Source organism: Dryobates pubescens, chromosome 2 (genome assembly GCF_014839835.1).
Source record: "Dryobates pubescens isolate bDryPub1 chromosome 2, bDryPub1.pri, whole genome shotgun sequence".
Lineage (NCBI taxonomy): Eukaryota > Metazoa > Chordata > Aves > Piciformes > Picidae > Dryobates > Dryobates pubescens.
In genome coordinates, this window is record NC_071613.1 from 38,149,710 (window position 1) to 38,164,837 (window position 15,128).

The 15,128-nt window shown below is 51.2% G+C and overlaps 1 protein-coding gene across 3 annotated transcripts in view; it reads right to left on the reverse strand.

Moving 5' to 3' along the window:
- SLC4A3 (solute carrier family 4 member 3) overlaps positions 1–15,102 on the reverse strand; it is a 35,204-nt gene extending 20,102 nt beyond the window's left edge. The window contains exons 1-6 of one of the 3 annotated variants that reach the window (XM_054175275.1): positions 15,024–15,102; positions 9,147–9,287; positions 7,893–8,049; positions 4,012–4,346; positions 3,426–3,568; positions 2,691–2,902 (exon numbers count right to left, since the gene is read on the reverse strand). In XM_054175275.1, the coding sequence (XP_054031250.1) occupies positions 2,691–2,902; positions 3,426–3,568; positions 4,012–4,346; positions 7,893–8,049; positions 9,147–9,200 (901 nt within the window). In that variant the 5' untranslated portion in view covers positions 9,201–9,287; positions 15,024–15,102. Of the gene's footprint in view, positions 1–1,533; positions 2,097–2,690; positions 2,903–3,425; positions 3,569–4,011; positions 4,347–7,892; positions 8,050–9,146; positions 9,288–14,837; positions 14,908–15,023 lie in introns of those variants that run through there. The other 2 variants (XM_054175266.1, XM_054175281.1) reach the window with 2 other exon arrangements.
- Positions 15,103–15,128: the final 26 nt, after the last annotated feature.

Here is a 15,128-nt window from a genome sequence, read left to right on the forward strand (position 1 = left end):
TGTGGATTCATTGTGCAGAAATAATTAAGAGTTGACTGTACAGCACATCCTATTTCAAGCACTTGCAGTGTTAGCTGTAGCAATTAATGAATGTGCTAACTGCCAGCAAGCTCCATTTTCCCACTTTATAAGGGATGCATATCACACCTTGCAGAAGCCATCTGCCCCTCTACCTTTCCAAGAATAGCCATCCTTCCCTGAGTGAACCTAAGGCAATTCCTCACACTTTTCATGTACAATTTGCTCAGCTTGGGACAGCTGATGGAGCCAACTCACTCCAGGCTTCTACTTTGAACTTTACTGCTATCTACTGCTATCTATCAATTTATAGTAACAAGTAGCAGACCCAGCCAGAAGCAAGTCCCCACTTGCTGGTCCCTGCAGAAGCACATAGGCAGACATTTCTTTCCTGAAGGCTTGTAAAGATGGACCAGCTGAGAAAGACAAAACGATGCTGGGACTGGGGATGTTAAGTACTTTGCCTGAGATCACACAGAGAGGCTGTGGTGGAGCCAGAAGCTAAATCAAAGTATCTGGAGTCCCTGTTGAAAGCACTCTGCTTCTCTACCCCTGTGTGCAAAGCCAGTAAGAGGGCTAGTTCTGAGACCACATTACCCTCCTATGTGCACTCCTAAAATCCCTTGAAAAAATAGCACATCATCAGGACAAGGGCAACTGCCACAGAGCTATGGCTATGAACAGTGTCACTCCCAAGGTGACACACAAAGACACCTTTGAACTGTGAGTTACCACTATGATGAGGAAGAACCTCCTGTACAAGATGGGGTTGAGGATCCAGTTTCTTCACAGCCCTTGGGACAGCTTGGAGATCCAGCTCTCCCCAAGGGATGTGCAGGTATGGAAACAGCTGTGGAAAACAGAGAGGTGTTCTTCACTCCTGGGATTCCTATTCACCTTCCCTGCTTTTCCCACTCGTTTCCTTCCTCTTTACCCCTTTCCAGGCACCCCAGCCAGCCTGCCATTAGCCAGTTTCACAGCCACACTCAAGCTTGCAGACATAGGGACTAGGTTATTTTTTCCTCTGGGTGTTAGGCTACTGTGCAGAGCCGAGAACCTGATATCCACCTCGGCTGTTGGATCCGCAGCTCAGCTTGAATTCCAGCAAACAGAATAGCAGCATGCTGTCACCTTGTGACACAGATGAAAGGGGAAATATCGCTGTCCTTATACACACCTTGAGGCAACTGCTTTTTCTCTGGCCACGGCATGGGGACACATCCTGATAAGCAAGATGCAGCTGCTTCCAGAGCTGCTTGAGCAAGATGCACCCAGGGAAGCACCACAGCACTACAGCACAGATCTGTATAAAGACCTCAGACATACAGACACCGGGCGGCTCCTCCAGTGTCCCCAGGCACACAGTGGGGCAGACCATAACTCCCTTAAACCAGGAGACCAACCTGACACAAAGAGGGTGCAGACAGCAAACACAGAGTGAGGAATAAGCACTTTAGCTGGGGGCTCTGATCTACAGCTGCAACCACGGGGTCACTTGCTCTGGCAGGTACTTACAGGTGGGCTCACTGCCTGGATAGCCCAGATGTTTTCTGATAGCCTCCCATAAATCATAGTCTTCAAAATTGAAGGCAAATTCATCAAAGTCTTCATAGCCGAGTGAGTTGCGAATACAGGTGTTTAATGCTACTTCTGGGCTGCTGACCCCTTCCAATTCCTTTGCTGTTTCCTCTCTCACTTGAAGGGTTGTCATTTTGTCCTTGTGAAGGTCAGGGGTCAGGTGCCATGAGCCACTTGCCTTCAGAGGAGGGGTTGAGGTAGCCAGGTTGACGGTGGAAAGCGAGCTGGCTCCCGGCAGGGCTTCACCACAGCCCTGGGGACAGCCCCAGTGCCTCACTCCCCTCCTCACAGGGCATGAAGGTGCTGGCGGCAGGAGCCCCTGAGGACTGATGAGGTTCCTGTAAGGCTAGGTCCACCCAGGGATGCTTCAGTGGGGGACTGCTCCACCAGCTCCTCAGGAACAGGGTCCTCAACTCTGCTGCAGAGTCTCGTGCCAGATGCCCAGGGACGTGATGCCCGCGGCCCAGGGACAGCCAGGCTGCGTGTGCAGCACCGCTTCTCTCCCTCACTCCCCTCTGGTGTCTCCCTCCCTCTCCAGCCTGCAGAGCAACCTATTGAATTCTCCATGTCCTCAGGCCCGGAGTGTGCATTTCCATGACGTCTCTTCTGTCTGCCCTCACACAGCACACAGGGGCAGTCCTGCACCGAGGAGCTCTGGAGGGGGTAGCTGGCTCTCCACCAGGAAAGTGGAGAAGAGGGAAGGCTCCTCACCTCGCGTTTTGTGCGATGCCAGAGCTGGCATGTCACACAGAGGGCTGGTCGTTGGGAAAGTGTGTCAGGAGAGGAGAGAACTGGGTCTCAAGGAAATGCAGGGAGCCCTGAACAAGAGAGGGCAGTAGGACAGGTGAAGGAGCAAGCATTTGTGGGGTGGGTGTGGGTAGAGGTGCTGGAAACACGGGGACCAACACTGTGGACATTGCAAAGCCGAGAGAGACGAGTCAAGGCCAGACAAGCAGGGGCTGGTGGACAGGGCGGTGAGGACCAGGTCCTTCAGCAGGCTGAAGACTAGGCGTGGAGCTGCTAGGGAACAGGGCAAAGGAGGGAGAAACAAGGGACATGCACATAGTAACATAAGTAGAGTTGCAAAGCCTCACTTTTCATGCCATCCAAGTCAGCAGATGCCAGCATCTGGGCCTCGGCCTCATCTGTGGGGACACGCTGGTACGCAGCGCTCTCCAGTGTGGTCATGCTGCCGATGCACATCCTTTCTTTCAGGTCATAGGTAACCCGCTGCCCGCCTGCCACCTGGCCCCAGGGCCTGCGCTTCTCCCAGCCTCGAGGCAGATGCTCCCGAGGCCCAGGGGGGCTGTAAGAAACAAAGAGACTGATGGTTGAAAACAGGGTGAATAAGGGTGGGCACCGGCCCCTCAGCAGCTGAGGTCCCTCAGCCCAGCCCTGACCAAGAAGTCCCTGAGAAGGAAAGCCAGGAGTCACCTATCCCAGTAACCTAAAGGCTGCCCCTTCTGCTCCTCCCCTACCCCACCACAGAGTGGGATCAGCTTGTGCTCAGTGTTAGGGACCCACCTCTGAGTCAATGGCCTCATGGTCCCCTGACTCAGCTGAGTCTGTAGGCTTCCCAGCCTGCAGGTCAACATGACAGCAGGAGAAGGAAAGGGACTTCAGATGTGCAACCCAGTGCCCCCAAAAACACACTTCAGGGATTCCACAGACCCAAGGAGGTTGCAGGAGACCCAGGGAGCGACTGTCCCTCTGGGCCCCATATTCCCTCTGCTTCAGCAGGAAAGTGCAGCCACTATGCCCAAGGACCAGGTCTGTGCAGCACCCCTGAGCCAGGGTTAGCAGCAGACAGCTTGGCACTGCTCACCTACCTGCGGAGGGAGGCAGAGCCCTTGTCCTGCAGCAGGTCAGCGAAGCGTGGCATTGGGGACAGGATGCCACACTCCTCCTCCAAGTGGAACTGCGCAGGGGCCTGTGCACTGCCAGACTCCTCCTCATCACTACCAATGGTGAACTGCAGAGACAACAGTCCTGACAGAGTCAGGGCGGGCAGCCTTCATCCCAGCCCCTCTCACACAGAGCCTCCCCACCTCCCCATCTCCTAGAATGGGCCACAATGCTTCTCCCATGTGCCTCATACCCTGGGACTGGCCATATTGAACCCCTCCCACATATCCTATACACTCTAAGTACAGACATGTTGATCTTCCCCCATGGATGTTACACTGCCAAAATGGTCATGCACAGCATCCACCCCAAGCAATGGCTTATCTGCCACTGTTCTCTAGTGCCTGCATCTGCTAGTCAGGGACAAAATCACTCTTCTCACAATATTGCACAAACTCTTCCTCCTGAGCAGCATGCTCCCATGATCATACACCCTGGCACCCCCTTGGCATTGACTCCACCTCCCCACAGCCTCCAACCCCCATCCAGGCAGGGATGCCCTAGCCTTGCCTTTGGTTTGCTTAGGGGCTCCAGCTTAGGGGATGTATCCTTCCCACGAGCTTCACCCTCAGACTCTGCAGATATCTCTTTCTCGTGGGCTTCCTCTGCCTCAGATTCTCCTTCTCCTTCTTCCTCTTCCTCCTCTTCTTCCTCCTCTTCTCCCCCCTCCTCGTCCTCTTCCTGGATGGTGGGGGTGACCTCCGAGGGGGGTACTGAGGTTTTCTTCTTTTTCCTTCTCCTTTTTTTCCTTTTGCTGGCACAGGGAGTCCTCTTTTGGAACTTGAGGGCAGAAGGGAGGTGAGTGGAAAGCGGATGATGGATGTGGTGCGAGGTTTGACGGTGGACTGAGAGAGAAAAGGAGAGTCAGGGGCAGGAAGAGGCTGGGAGGAACCTGCCAGGCACCCCTCCAGGAAACAGCATGGTCTGGAGATCAAGGACCAGGAAGGGCAAGGAGAGCCACCAGCCCGCAGGGACATAGCAAAGCTCTTCCAGTGATGCGGTAGGATGTGTCCAGCTTGGGGCAGCTGGGGAGGCAGCCCTTGCACAGGGCCAAGTCACTCCAGTGCAGCTCCACTACCCTGGGGAAGGCAGGGCTGCTCTCCCAGCATCACTGAAAGCCACCATCACCACATGGCTATGCAGAACTGTGATGACCTGCCATTCCCTTCCTAAACATGGGGAAATGTTTCTCATACTCTCAAACAAGCATGACGTGGTCCCTTTACAAACATTCTAGGGACATCGCTTAGGGGTTAGGGACACAGCTTAGTGGTGAACTTAGTGTTAGGTTTACAGTTGCACTCAATGTCTTTTCCAATATAAATGATTCTGTGATTCTATGATTTCTTTCCAGCACAGTGTTCTTTAGGTTAAGTAGATGCACCATATTTATATTGATCCTTCAGTCTTTGACAGAAAGTCCCTCCTGCATACCCACAGGAACCACAGACAAGGCCTTTTAGTGCAGGTGCAACTTAAACCCACATGCTGTGGGTACTGTGAGGACTTGTGTCTACCAGCCTCTGAAATGCAGGTTCAGTTAGGAGGCTGTCTTTTAAAAACCAGGATAGAAAAACAGGCCAGAAGGACTTTTCTTTAAACTAATCTATAAAGAGAAATTCATACAGGCCTGACCTGTGTGTCGAGGGAATTACAGAGTGAGAAGAAATTAATGGCATTTCTGAGCCTTCACTCAAAACCAGTGATAATACACCAGGCAGAGAGCAGGGTAAGCTCAGCCTGCCAAAAGAGAGGAAAGCAATTTCTGCCAGGTCTATCTGCAGGCACAAAGGCTCCCATAGACAGTCTGCAGGATGCACAGTTCATGGGGCTGCACCCAGAGCAGCTGAAATCACAGGGGCACCAGCTACTTTGCAAGGGGGCTTTGCTCAGCAGCTCTTCCTGAGGAATTGTTCACAGTCTGTTTTGATTTGGTTCCTTCCCAGCTTTCCTGTGACATGGCAGCAAAATCTGTTTATAGTGAAAACTACCTTCAAAGGATATTTTCAATGGAAGCTGTAACCTGCTCCCTGGGAGAGCCAGGCAGGTTCATTGTTTTTCTGTCATGTTTCCTTTCCTTTGGTTTCTCAAGTCTTTTCTCCCTGATTTCCCCCCCTGGGAACAGCAGGGATACTTCACACACATCCCTGGTTCAGCAAGAGGGGTTTGTGGCAAAGTTAGAGGAGATTTGGAATGGTCAGATATCTGCAAATTGGAAAGGGTTTAGGCTCTTTAAAAACTTTATTTCCTCCAAAGTGCTCTTTTTTTTTTTTTTTACTTAATTATATGTACCCTATTTCAGTCACAGGTTTTGGCTTCAAGACCCTCCTGTCCCTCTGCTGCATTCCTGTAGCACTACTCCGCATGCCACAGATAGGTCAGCCATGAATTTTTAATATAGGAAGAAGCAAGGAAGGCCCCAACTGTACAGGCATTGCTCCTTCTACAGCACAAAGCTGCTGGTGAGGACACAGTCCATCTTCTCCTTCTGGCTTGTTCACATCAGCCCAAGACAGAAACGTTTACCCTTTGGATCAGAAGGAAACTGAACTGACTGCAGGGAAGGGCAGTGATGGAAAGCAGCTGAGCTCACGCAACAGAGGGGAGCACTGCTCTTTATGTCTGCTCTCAGCCCTCCTCATATCAGCCAATTACATCTCCACAGAGTTTGGCTGGAGGTGGGCAAAACATACCTCTTCCAAGCACAAAAGACTTCATATTTCCCTCTTCTTCCTCCTTGCCCTCCTGCAATTCCTGCACGTTCAGCCTCTGCCCTCCATCCCTGCTTCCTCCCTTGCAGAGCCTGCCTGTGTGGAAGGTTATTGCCAAAGCAGTGTGCTAGATGTTTGACTACACCTCTGAACTTGACATGAGAGATATGAAAAAGTCATTTGGATAAGGAGCCCAGAAGGAAGAACCTACATATTAGGAATTCCTGGCTTTGAATAAGGCAGGAAACATTTCCAAACCTAGAGAGCATTCACCTCCATGGGCTGGTGTGTTATCTTTCAAGGTTCAATGACTCAACCACATCTTGCAGCTCTATGAATACGAACTGCATCAAATTTCTGATAACCAGGGTTGATGTAGCCCTAGATAACAGGGATACATCAGGAGCTCAGAGGAAAATAAGCTTGATTCCAACAAAGAACAACTCTCTTATTAAGAAAAAAAATCCCAAACAGTACAAATCTCTAGTCAAAATTTCAAAGAAGCTTCTGCCATGCACGCTCAAGCAGATTCTCCATGTCCTCCAAGCCAACCCACACACCTGTGCACATAGGCAGAGCTTCTAAGCAGGTAAGTCCTACAGGCACAGAACAGGTATTCAACCCACAGCAAAGCTAACAGCACCTTGCAGCCATGTGTGAGTGTGACTGTGTGCTCAGGCAGAAAGTGTTGTTTGAATGGAGCCTTTGTAGAGAAATGACACAAGCAGAAAGTAGCAGCTGGGGCACACTAGAGTATAGGCTTCTACCGGCAAACTTTTACAGCAGCCACTGGAAATGAGTAGCCAAGCAGAAAATAGCCTGGTGATCTACCTGGAAAGTAATGCTCCCAAGGCTGTATCCCATTAAAGCTAATTCATAAAATAAGCAGTATCTGACTGTAAAGAGCCAGAGACTGGGAAACTCTTCCAACCATTGTTACTTGTCTGCCACACAAGGAGGTTGCAGGATGAGGGCCTCTTCCTCCTGCCCTTCACTGCTGTTACTACAAGCTAATGTGACCCACCTACACCAGTCAATAGCTTATGGCCACTCTTGTGAGCACACTCCCATTTACAGCTGAAGTGAGTTTGGGCAGACGGTTGCCTTCATCATGGAAGGGTCATTAGTGGAATAAATATGCTGATCAGAGGAGTTCAGGTGAGATTGTTTCCACATTCTAAATTCACACTCCATTTTTATTTTGCAGTCCTCTTTGAACAGAAAACCCTGATGGTCTTATGGTTGCTATTCAGAAAGACACAGGCATGCCTGACTGTAGCCATCTGCTTTGGGACTGAGGACAGCCTGGCTTGTGACCATATTTGGATGTTTCTTTGCAGCCATGTGGAAGAAAAAATAGTTTCAAACTGGAAATTTCAATGTGGGGCAAGCAGCTTCAGAGGTCCTCAATGCTGAGTGGGGAGGTGAGTGAACACCCCAGTCTGAGCTATACTGCCAAGTGGCCTGGGCAGTAGCTAGGCCTGCAGGGCCAGGGAACAGACTGGGAAGAGGCTGTGGGCACTGGAGCTAAACTGGGCATATGTAGTACTTTGGGAACAGGCTGAAGGAAGGAAGTGAAGAGCAGGTTAACATCATATCTAGGGTCCCTGAACAAGAGTTTGTAGGGCTGAGCAAGGGTTGGTGGTGAAGGTGGAAGTGGATACAATAGTTCAAACCTACATTCAAAGTCTCTCTCACTGTAGCTGCGTCTTTGCTTCTCCAGATTGCTTGATGCTGATTTGCTTATCAGGTCCCCAAATCTCTCGATTGACAAAGTCTTATCCAAGTCCTCATCGTCCTCGGCACCAGGAGAGCCTTTCTCTGCATGATTTCTGCCCTGCACAGAAGTCGCCAGACAAGAATCAAACACTGCAGACCCCTACACCCCTTTGGATCCTGCACACAGTGCTGGGCTTGCTGACAGGCAGCAGGCTTCTCACAACAGATTAGCAAGCTTTAGTAGTCCTCCACACCTCTCTCTCGAGACAAGTATCAAGGGACTATGTCATTGATGTCTTTCCTCCTACAGGGGATAAATACCTTTTGTTTAGCTGTAATTTCTCTTACTTCACATCTCACTGTTGCCCCCTAGCCTTCCCTTTGACCAGTCTGCATTCCCTTCTTTTCTTAAACCACCTCTGGATTTACCCCTGGGAAACAACATCCTTGCTCTGGTAAGCTGCTCTTAGACCAGTGACCATGCTGTGCCTTCCCACTTCCTCTCAGCACTCCTAGGGGTTCCCAGCTCCCCCTGGTGTGCTTTCTTCAGGCCACGGGCACTTCTCTGCCTTTTGCTGGTGGGGATGCTCCAAGCAGAGCATCGGCAGGTGACTCCTGTCCTTTCTGCCTGTCGAGCAGCTGCAGCTGTTAAAATTTTCCGTCAATAAAGCCAAAATGCCAGCGCAGAGCTGTTGTGGACTCTCGTGTTTCCATGGAAACAGAAAGAGGCCCAACCATGACAAATCTGTCTGTGCTGGGCGGAAAGAGGGAGCAAGGCGGCTTTAGCTGAGTTGTGCCTCTCCTCACATCCTCCATCTGCTCCCAGCTGTGCCTTGGGAGCAGCTTTGTATCTGTATGTGAGACTGATTCTCCTCTCACCTTCGCAGGGGTGTCCCAAGCCCAGTCTCCACGGGAAGAGTCTAATTCCAATCTGCCCAGCTCCTCCTGCTGCTTCCCTGCCCCACCCAACAGCTTGAGAAGGCAGAGAGACCCCATAGAGCAATCTCAGGCCTTTTCTGCGCCACAGTTCGCTGTGAGAGTGGATGTGGGCTTGTGGGCAGCCTTGGGACATCCTTTCTGCAGACCTGTTTCTGGTGAACAGAGGCTGCATCTCCTACTGCAGCAAGCTGCCAGGATGCTGGTCCGCAGGCAGCCTGGCAGGAGCACAGTCCCTGGGGAAGAGACAGCCCCACGACTGCTGGATTCCCACCTCACCTGCTGCAGGTCGATGAAGACATCTCCTATGGGAGGGGACTCTCCAGCTGCCATTTTGGTTCAGGACCTAAAGGCCTGGGCAAAATATCAACCCTTCTCTTTCACCGGCAGGCACTCAGCAAACCTGGAGAGTGGCATAACCTGTGGAGAAAGGGCAGGACAAGGGAATGTCGTGGGAGACAGCTGGCCACTGCCCTCAACCCCCCTGGATCCTAACCCAGAGAGGTCCTTGGGGAACCTCCCCAGCATTTCCTAGGACATTTTCCTGGCACACTGCAGCGAGGGGACAGGAATGGCCCAACTCATGCTGCTTTGTGCATCAGCTCCAGCAGTTCACAGGCTGGTGGGACCCTGTCCTCCTCCAAATGACCTGCTGAGTGGAGGATGCAGGGGCCAACCAAGGCAGTGGCTATGCATAACTTCTGCACCAGCTGTGTGAGAGAAAGAAAGGCTTCCTGATAAGCCATCTCTCACTGGCACACCTGTGCAAAGTTAGGGCTTGACTGACTGCTGTGGAACGATGAAGTTGGAGAGATTCAGTGCTGGGAGGGCATACCAGGAGCAGGCTTAATTGGAGCTGTACCTAACTTCAGCTGGGAAGATCTGAACATGGCCAGATGGAAGCTCAGACAGATCTGTGCAGGCCAGGGAGATGGCACAAGGACAAACATTTCAGCATTCAAACAACAAACACAAAACAACACTTTACAGGAAAAGAGGCCAACCTCCAGACTGCAGATCTGAGCCCTGTCTGCACTGGTGTGACTAAAGGTCACAAATGACCATCTCAGAAAGCTCTGCTCAATATACAACTCCAAAGTGAAGAATCAGTGAGGTACCACAGTTGATAAGGAGTGGGATGGAAACCAACACAGAAACAGACGTTGTCATATCATCTATAGCAACAGTGCAGAGCTCAGCATGTGCTGCACCCTGGGAAAAACTGGAGATGGCACAGAAAATGGCACTGGGAAGACATCAACCCCCCCTCCCCCCCCAACTCATCTGAACTCATACAGAGAAGGAGAGAAGATGGAAGCACCTGCACACAGCTTTGGAAACAGCGACAAGAACAGCGTTCTCAACTTACAGCACAAGAGACATTAGTTAAAACTACAGGGGTAGAATACAAATTAGTTCAAAACTGGCAAAAGAAAACATTTTTTCCAGTGATATCATCGAGGAGCAAAAAAAAAAAAGAAAAGTCAGAGGATAGCTTGGCTATCTCTCTGGATAACAAGTTGTCATATTTGTGACAACAAAAATAAAGAGAAGTTAAAACACATCTTTCAGGACAAGCTATTCTCCAGCTATGAAAGCTCTGGGAAAAGTAGAGTAGAATAGAATAGAATAGAATAGAATAGAATAGAATAGAATAGAATAGAATAGAATAGAATAGAATAAACCAGGTTGGAAGAGACCTTCAAGATCATCGTGTCCAACCTATCATCCAACACCACCTAATTAACTAAACCATACAACCAAGCATCCTGTCAAGCCTCGCCCTGAACACCCCCAGCGACGGCGACCCCACCACCTCCTCAGGCAGCCCATTCCAGTGGGCAATCACTCTCTCTGTGTAAAACTTCCTCCTAACCTCCAGCCTAAATCTCCCCTGGTGCAGCCTGAGACTGTGTCCTCTTGCTCTGGTGCTGTTCGCCTGGGAGAAGAGACCAACCTCTGCCTGTCTACAACCCCCCTTCAGGTAGTTGTAGAGAGCAGTAAGGTCACCCCTGAGTCTCCTCTTCTCCAGGCTAAGCAACCCCAGCTCCCTCAGCCTCTCCTCATAGGGCTTGTGTTCCAAGCCCCTCACACTGATCTGTTGAGAGATGTTGTTCAAAACAGACCACTAAAACACAAAAATAGATGGTCTAAAGGTGACATCAGTAAGGTCACTTCATCACCCATCCTTCTGTCTTTGAAGACTCCAGAAGGTGTTACTATAGTCTCTGCTTACTCTGCCTACCCGAATGGCTTTTCCTAACCCCAGGGCCATCTGTAAGGCAAGTTTTTGAGGAGCTAATCTGACCACTGATAAAATAAACTCCCTTGGTCCACTTTCCTACCTATCAGGAACAAGGCAAAACTTAATGGAAGAAACCCCTCAAACACATCTCATCGGACTCTAATTGAGCCCTTTGATGAGACCTCAACAGCTCAAAAGAATTATGCTGCCAAGACAAATGTCTAAAAGGCAAATGCAGAGTGTAGGCCATAAAGGACAGGAAAAAAAAAGAAAATACACAATTTATCCTGTAGATCTTAATCTATACTCTTCAACTTCACACCCCATTTTCCAAGAAAGATAGAGCAAAAGGGTGCCAAGAGAGAAAGAAAAAAGGAGAAATAATCTGTAAGCAGAAACTCGGCTGCTTTTCAGAAGGAGACATTAATAGAGAAAAGGGTAATACATGGCTTTTATTTCCTTTTGCATTCAACTCAGGAAGAGGGCATCATTCCATGAAAGCAAACAGCAGCACGTTTGAAACTGAAGGCAGGGAATGTTTTATTCTAGTGGGAAGATCTGGCAGGGGAGCATGGCTCTGCAGTCCTGCAGGGCCACAGCATCACGACTGCTCAAGAAAGGACTGAGGATTAGTAAGGAACATAACAGCTACTGCAACAGTCTGCCTGCAAAAACACGTTGCAAGCACTGCTGCTTCAGGGAATAAAATGACAATGGAGCTTTGGACAGCACCTCCTGTAGCTGCACAAACCCTAAACACTTGTGAAATGGTAATTTATTAAAAAAAAAGTAGTTAATGCCCAGCTCCACCTGTGTGCCACCAATGTGCCTTATGGGGCCTCCAATGGAAACTGCAACACTATCGGCAACGCTGTAAGACAATGTGCTTTGGTTTTGGACAAGCCCAGGTTTGTCTGGAGCTAGGCAGAGGCTCACAGAGATATTAGTGCTCTGGGCAGGAGGAAACCCACAGCCAGGAGAATGGCTGGGTGCAAAAAACTCTGCTGGCTCCAGCTTTGCTAGATGTTGCACCGAATTCAAAGCTACAGCCTGATGGCCTAAGTGAAGTTAAAAAGGAGGGCATGTCCAGCATTTAGTCTTTCTTTATGCATCCAAGCAGCGTATTCTGTAACACACCAAAAAGATGTCACTCCAATGATGCTAGTGAACAGCTAAAAGCAAGACAGTGGTACTAGCAGTAAAGTAAGAGAGCCTTTGGCAGTTGCTTTGTAATTTTGGAGGGACTGCAAGGTGATCACAGGTTTCCATCAATCCCCTACTCATCACCCTGTGAAAGAGGGATGCATTGGGTGGGCACTCCAAGCTGGGGGAGGCTTGGGTCAGAGCTGCCAAGGGGTCTGCTACTTTGGCGCCGAGAGGGGTGAGGATGGGAAGCATATTCTCCAGTCCTAACCCTGCAGGCTCTCCTGTCTTCTCAAAAGGGGAGATCCCATTGCCTGGGAGCGCCGCTGCTCCCTTTCGGTGCATTAATTGATGGCCGGCCACTAGAGGCCACTTGCCTCTTATTCTGTGCAACTGCTGGGAGAAAGGCTGGACGGACACCTCCTCGGATCTGGCCTGGCTTTTCTACTACCCACAACAGACAAGAGTTCAGAGAACAGCAACAAAAAATTGCCAGTTGGCCAGAGGGATTGATTTATAAGGAAAGGTTAGGAGCTAAATTTGTCTAGCGCAATATGGGATGACTAAGACGGGGAGGGGACAAGGCAGCAGTCTGGAAAGATCTCAAGGGTGTAAAACACAACATTTATTTATTTATTTTTTCAGGTGGCCCTGCAAAAAGAGACTTGGAAACGGGTTATAAATTAAAAGAGAAACTTAAAATTGATATCAGGGATAATTCTGCTAACGAGCAGCAAGGCGAAGCGCCCAGCCTGCCGGAATCACCGCATGGGCTGCTGTAAGAACACAAGCCAAAAGAAGAAAGAAAATCCAAAAAAAACAGTAAAGAAAACTGAATGAATGATGCCTTCATCCCACTGTATCTGCTGTTTGTTGGGAGTACGTGATTCAGCACTCCCGCTAGAAGTAATTTTCAGTAATAGAAGCGTCACGCCAGCAGGCCAGATTCAAAGGGAGGCCAGAAAAATCCACAGCCTGCCGACTTGTGCGCTTTCACACTTCCCTGCTCTCTCCGCAAGCACATCCATAAACAGAACCTAAATCGCCATACCTTGTACTGACCACGTAAGGTAAAAGAATGCTGAAGGAAAGCAAGCAGGCATGCCCCTGCGACACTGCCAGCTACAGCATCTCCCACATGTTGCTAACAGGGACTCCGGCTGGGTTTCCCCTGACCTCCAAAGGCTGCTTTAGAGTGGCAGTACAGGAGCTTTCCTGTTTGGCTGAGAAAAACGCATCTGGCATGTCTTCAGGGGGCAGAGTCGAGCAGTTCATGCTGCCCCTTTGCAATAAAAATGAACCAGGAAGGCTACAGCAGGCTGCCCCAGCTCCCTGGCAAGGGGCTGCATGGAGACAGCCACCAGGCCCAGAGTCCACCTCCTCAGCTCTTCTCTAATCCCCCGGCCATCAGGCTGAGAATAATTTAACTCTGGAGTGTCTAAACAAGCCATGGATGTTAAGATAGTGACAAAGCCACAGAGGCAAAGCTGGTTTGGGGACAGAGGAAAAGATAAGACTGGCTGATAGATACAGATGGGAAGAGCTCAAAAAGAAGAAGGATTAGACTCCTGGGAAGATTTTCCTGGGAAGACATACTGACAAGCCTGGGCACAGAGGAGAGAGAGTGGCCAGAGGGGTGCTGCTGCATACACTGAAGCATTCAGATCCTGCGGCGACAGTCACAGCCTCAAAACTGCACAAAACAGGAATGGGCTGTGCAGCCCCCACTTCTCCCCAGCCACAATGGTGGAATGGGGACACACACCAGAATGGAAAGGCAACAAATAAGACAGTAAACAGAAAGTTTTCAGGCATGAGGAGTTTAACCTGTAGATCCTCTCTGCCACATGGCTACACCAAAACTAATAATACAGAAGTATTTTATAAGTCTTAAATATTTCAGTGAAACCTACACCCTCCTAAACTGAATGAACCTGGATAAGCCACCACAGCCATTCACTCCTGAATCACCTGCCCTGTTCCCCGACCTGCCTTGCCAGCCCCCTCAAGGAGGCACCAGACGGGACAGAGCCACACAGCCCACTGACACACACAGGAGCACATGGGGACAAAACCCGCTTCACAACGAAGTATCACTACCAGTGACAAGGAGACACCCCTTCACTGGACGTACGGACGGCTCTGACAGACAGACAAACAGACAGAGAGACAGACATACATACAGTAGCGGGAGCGACAGCACTGGGGATGCACCACGCACTGTACCGTGCCGTGCCACCTGTATGGTGCGGTGCGCGGGACCACACCGTGCCGGGCCCGGGGATGCGCTACGTGCTGTGCCACGCCCCATGCTCCATGCCATGCACCGTCCTGCCCCATGCCATGCACCGCCGTGCACCGCACCATGCACCGCGCCATGCACCTTGCAGCACCGGAGCGCCTTGCGCACACCTAGCCCCGCACAAGGGGCCGGGGGAGAGCGGCCAAGCGCGCTGCCCGGGCTTTAAGGGGCAACAGCCCCCACCACGCCGGACCGCGGGACCCGTGGACTGCTGCAGCGGGGGCAGCGGAGGGGCTAGCGCGAGGACCCGCCCCCACCTCAGCCCCCGTCCGGCCCGTACCTCGCACCGCCGGAGACGGAGAGCAGCCCGCCGCCGCGCCGCGCCCCGGCCCCGCCACCGCGCTCCGCCCGACACGTGCCGTGCCGCGCCGGCGGCGGCGGGCGGCGCTGCTCTCCCGGACTCCCGCCGGCCCTGCGCTGGGCGCGGCACAGGCCCGCCGCCTCTCCAAGGCCGCTCCCCGCTTACCGGTGGGTCTCTGGGGCGACGGCGCGGGAAGCTCTCAGGCAGCGCGGGGTGGCGGCGGCGGGGCGGGGGCTGCGGGGCGCGGGCCCCGACGGGCGGGAGGGAGGA